Consider the following 5,299-nt stretch of genomic DNA (forward strand, 5'->3'; position numbering starts at 1 on the left):
TTAAAAAAAATTCAATTTTACAGATTTCTCTTGAGATTTCCTTCACATAATGGCACAGCCAAATGAAAAGCTAACTTTTAGACGAAATTTACCACAGACTGAACACTCACTTTAAGTTAAAGGGACCCATGCGTTGTAACCGGCGACAACAGCTGATTTATCATGTTTATGATTGAGTCGTAATTGTATTGGGGAAAAAATAGAACCTATAATATGCTATCCCTTGCCATGGCCCACCGTCAGCAAATCATGTCACCCCAATCAATTTGCAACACTCATAAAAGTGGCCTTCTAATTCTAATCTATATAAGTTATTGAAATTATAACTAACTAACAAAACAGAACGCCAAACAAATTAATCAAGTTGTCCTAAATTGAAGTGAAGCAGGTAGGCCTACATTCTGTTTTTTGTTGTTTTTGTTTTTTTACTTCTTAAGACTTAATCATGTTAATTAGTGGTACTTATTAGATGGATTCTCCACAGGAGGTGTCTGCATACAGTCATCAACTCAACCAAACAATAAAATGGCGGGAAAAAAACAAAAAAATATACTTTGCAGCCGAAATGACAATGTGCATGGCCGCGTGTGGGCCAAGTTTTGGTGACTAATAAAAATAAAAAGTTCGTGCCACAATCTTCAAAATGCTTTCAATGAAAGTTTCATTAAAATTAAAAAATAGTTTGAAGGGTCTGTCCACACACAGCACTAGCATTGCTTACCTGGAGTTAAATACATGAAAACAACCGTCCGTGGAATTATGGTCGTTTGGAGCTTAAAAATGGTGATCCACGTTTCCGAGGGAGGGCACTCGCCGCCACCCACCAGCATGGAGATAAAATGAGGTGAACATGAGCCTGGCTGAAAGGGACAGCAGACCACGTCGTCATCTTTCCATACGCATGAGCTGTATACATTAATATTCACTTGTACTAAACCTCGTTTTGCGGTTCAACATGATGCGAGTATCCAGCGGAGGTTTCTGCACAGAGGAAGATGAAGATGATTATGTTAACTGTCCCGCCGAAAAAGTTTGGGCAGACGATTTTTTGTGTGCAAAATTAGATCGTCAGGTACCTAAAGTTCTTGAAGAACTTTTGAGTTGTTGGTCGTTTGGGTACCATACCAATACATTGAGAATATTCGACGCATGGGGGCGTGGTTCAAAAATATAAGGTAAGGCCGTGTCCGAAACGGCGACTTCGGCTACAGCTACGGCTAGATCGCGCGCGTCTGCTATTCTTCAACACTGGTAGACGCGCTGATCTAGACGTAGCTGTAGCCGAAGTCGTCGTTTCGGACACGGCCTTAATTTCGTTAAATTGCTTGTCGTCTGCTTTGTCTTTGACTTGAGTTAACAGGCGACTATTATGACTTTATAAATATAGGGTTATATCTATTTACACCTTGATATGAAATACATGTGAAGATTGTTTTAAAGTCAAACTACACCGAGGAAATGCGAAAAGCTTCAGCATAAGCAATAACATTTATCATAAAAAAGGCTGAACTTTATCAGAGCCGTATAACTTTATCAGAGCCGTATATTGGGATCTGAACTTTATAAGTCAAAAGCGCCCTCTCTTGGCGCGACAATGTAATCAACAACACAATGTCAAAGTGCAAAGTTATTGTAGTGTTGCAGCCCCCGGATTGTTGAACATTTCAGCATTTCCGCACGTCCGTTTGTAGAAATTTGATGGCAAGTATGATAAGATGTCATTATGAATAGAATGCATACACTTTTACGTGTTATTTAATGTGTTTTACAGCTTCTTGATTGATTGAAATTGAATACGATATGTGCCTTCACACTAAGTTAAGAAAGAGAATACAAATTAAAAATAGAGCAGACGACAGCTCATTATTAATATAGTCAGTGCATGGAGGTATGGTCAGTGTTAATTATTATCTAAACATTTTTATTTCAATTTAATTAGCCCCACTTCTGTGGCCAAGCAAAGAGCAAGGATTCAGCTTGGCCACAAAACTGGGGCTAAAAGAAACAATAATCACAATTTAATTTAATAACAAATTTATCGCCAATAGCAAAATATCAAAAGAGGGTGCTGTTGAACCCACACAAAGTTATAGGCGATGCGTGCGCGAGTCGTGCGTGACAACATACATCGCATAGCAAACTGCCCCATATGCCTTTCCACAAAGCATCGCGGTTCTGAATCGCGATAAATCTTATCCTACCGTGTACACTGCACAGTCCTAGTGATGAAAATTTTGTTCATGAGTTTTTGTTGTAAAATGAATTTGTCACTTATATAATGATATACAAAATATTACCAATTCTTACAGCTGGCATTGTCTCTTCCTACGTAGATGAGCTCATGAGATGATAAAATGCTTCGCTACAAGGTAGTAACATTAGACATCCATAACACGCTGATGCGTGTTAACAAATCAACCGGTCAGCAGTACAGTAGAGCAGCACGACAGTATGGCATCAAGCTAGATCCACAGGTTCTAGACAAGGCTTTCTATACAGCCCTCAGAGAGCAAAGAGCAAAGCATCCAAATTATGGAGTGCACACGGGTAAGCACTGTAAACACCTCACAACTTTTGTCTAATTTTCCACGGAGTCAGTTGATCAACCATTTGGGTGCACAACTGTGCACAGCGGAGCTTATTGTGGTACTGTGTATGCATAATTACATAAATTGTATCATTTAAAACCATGCACAAAGTGGATGATATTGAATAGACAGACAGTAGGAGGGTTGACTGTGTACTGTGTACTGTGTAGATGCATTCATCACATGAAGTTGTACTGCATGCTGGCATAGTTTATCTATCTGTCAAAACCACAGTGGTTGATATTGAATGGACAGGCAGTAGGAGGGTTGACTGTACTGTGTGCATTCACCACATGATATCATATTGCATACTGGCATATTTTACCTATTATTCAAAACCACAGTGGATGAGGTTCTAGCATTAAAAGTGACTGATACTACATTGTATCTCAAAGAATTTGTATTACAACAGGATAATTGCCCTTTGGAACCAAAGGAAAAGACAAATTGGAATTTGTTTTCATGATTTTTGCACTTTTTTTTGTGATTTCAGGTATGACGTCCAGTGCATGGTGGAGTGAAGTCATCAGAAGAACCTTCATGACGAGTGGCCAAGTCGATAACCAGACGATAAGCAAAATCGCCACCACACTGTTTGAAAACTTCAAGACTCCCTCAATGTGGGACGTCTTCCCGGAAGTTAAGTCAACACTCTCCGCTCTAAACAACGAGGGGGTATGTCTAGGTGTGATCTCCAACTGTGATGAACGTTTGATGGACGTTCTAAGATCCGTTAATCTTGCCTCACATTTTGCTTTTATTTTACTCTCTGTCTACACCGGGCATCAGAAACCTGATGCTGAGATATTTCGCATGGCAATGGAGAGGTTAAAGGTCCAACCAGAGGAGTGCCTGCATGTTGGTGATAATGTGAGTCAAGATTACGAGGGAGCGAGGGCTGTTGGAATGTCAGCTGTGATTGTGGATAGGGACGGTTCATTGGAGACGTCGAATCCTCATGTTGATTCAGGACACTTCATTCGGGATCTTTCAGAGCTGACATTGATTGTGAAGTCATGAAATGTGTGAGATAAAAACAATGATAGGTACTTCTTTGAAAGACTCAAACTCAAAGAGTTGTTCGCAAATGTCAATAGTTTGCCAAGAGAATGCATGCACGGAATATCCATCAGCATCCATTATCAAAAAAAGGATGAATTTAAACATGCATAGACGAACTTCATTTAATTTCTATGTTTTGAAGCCAAGGACTCTCAGAAAAGCAAACTTAATCACTCTACTAGCCAAGAACCCCATGGAGAGAAGCAAACTTAATCACTCTACTAGCCAAGAATCCAATGAAGAGAAGCAAACTTAATCACTCTACTAGCCAAGAATCCAATGAAGAGAAGCAAACTTAATCACTCTACTAGCCAAGAACCCAATGGAGAGAAGCAAACTTAATCACTCTACTAGCCAAGAAAGAGAAGCAAACTTAATCACTCTACTAGCCAAGAAAGAGAAGCAAACTTAATCACTCTACTAGCCAAGAATCCAATGAAGAGAAAAAAAGGAAGAAAATTTCAGTTTTCGATGTGGGAGAAAAACCCAGAGAATTATTCCAGGGAAAACCCTCAAAGTCAGGTAGGGACTGAAACCCAATCTACCTAGTGCCCCTGGCGTGAATCGAACCGGGGTCCTAGCTGTGGAAGGATGCCACTACACCAACCAAACCCCCTAACATTGGGCAACTCTTTAGCCAAAATTTACAGTGACGTCTATTTTAAAACATGTGTGCTTCACTTGTAGGAGCTGATCGATAATTGTTGTCAGTGCTTCCCTTCTAGGGATTAGTGATGACAAGTATCGATGCGGCACACTGCCCATGGTAGGGAGGCTATAGCATCATGCTGGTGTGAAACTAATTTATCTAAACATGAAAATATCACTCACAAACAGGCTCGTCAATTTTATGAGGGCTCGGGGGAAAAAAAATTGCAAAATGTTTCCTGAAAACATAAGGATTGGAATTGTTGGAGACCAACAAAAACAGAGAAGCAAGATTGATATTTCAACTGTCTCGTTTCTTTTATTCATTAATCACATCAAGAAACACAGGTGTCAAGGTTTACAGTGTAACACAAACATTAAGAAAAAAACAAATAGTATTTGAAACATTCCTGTATGTGTCTTGTGAAAATAATATTTGTATTAACCTGTGAACAAAATATTAGTAAAAATAACAATTAATTATTTAAGTTATCAACTAAAGATTTCCATGAACAAGGCATCCAAGTGTAAAATATTTGAAGAGTTAAATTCTTTATGTCTTAACAAGCACCAAGACCCAATTTCATAAAGCCTGTAAGCATAAAACTTGCTTAGCACAGACAAATCTAAACATTATTGTTGGACTGCTGCACCACTGATTTTAGCAAAGAAATTTGCTAAGCAGTATTTTCTGCTTAAAGGCAAGGTACACGTTTGGTAATTACTCAAAACACATATTAACTTAAAAACTGACTTAATAACGAGCATTGGAGAGCTGGTGATAGTATAAAACATTGTGAGAAACGGCTCCCTCTGAAGTAGTATGGATTTTGAGAAAGAGGTAATTTCTCACCAAAATAATAAAAGACTTTTAGCCAGAAGTCTTATTCCTATCTGAAAGCACACAAATTCATCCAAAAAGGGTGTTTTTTTCTCTCATCATTTTCTCGCAACTTTGATGACCAATTTAGCTCAAATTTGTACAGGCTTGTTATTTTATG

The 5,299-nt window shown here is 38.7% G+C and overlaps 1 protein-coding gene across 4 annotated transcripts; it reads left to right on the forward strand.

The window, feature by feature from the left end:
• Positions 1–1,619: 1,619 nt before the first annotated feature.
• On the forward strand, positions 1,620–3,856 carry LOC117303384 (haloacid dehalogenase-like hydrolase domain-containing protein 3). Of its 4 annotated transcripts, none has more exons than XM_033787560.1 (3): positions 1,620–1,705; positions 2,310–2,547; positions 3,082–3,856. In XM_033787560.1, exons 2-3 carry the CDS (start codon positions 2,355–2,357, stop codon positions 3,606–3,608), a joined length of 720 nt encoding a protein of 239 aa, XP_033643451.1. In that variant the 5' UTR covers positions 1,620–1,705; positions 2,310–2,354; the 3' UTR covers positions 3,609–3,856. The 4 variants fall into 4 exon arrangements, with proteins under 4 accessions (XP_033643451.1, XP_033643452.1, XP_033643450.1 ...); XM_033787561.1 differs by having other exon boundaries at positions 1,623–1,701; positions 2,334–2,547; XM_033787559.1 differs by having other exon boundaries at positions 1,626–1,701.
• Positions 3,857–5,299: the final 1,443 nt, after the last annotated feature.

The sequence above is a fragment of the Asterias rubens genome, chromosome 19, assembly GCF_902459465.1.
Source record: "Asterias rubens chromosome 19, eAstRub1.3, whole genome shotgun sequence".
NCBI lineage: Eukaryota > Metazoa > Echinodermata > Asteroidea > Forcipulatida > Asteriidae > Asterias > Asterias rubens.

Excerpts from the sequence above, each read along its gene's own strand:
- LOC117303384 (XM_033787560.1), top strand. The coding sequence starts at position 2,355 with ATGCTTCGCTACAAGGTAGTAACATTAGACATCCATAACACGCTGATG. Across the intron at positions 2,548-3,081 it reads AAATTATGGAGTGCACACGG|GTATGACGTCCAGTGCATGG; the intron begins GTAAGCACTGTA and ends TTGTGATTTCAG.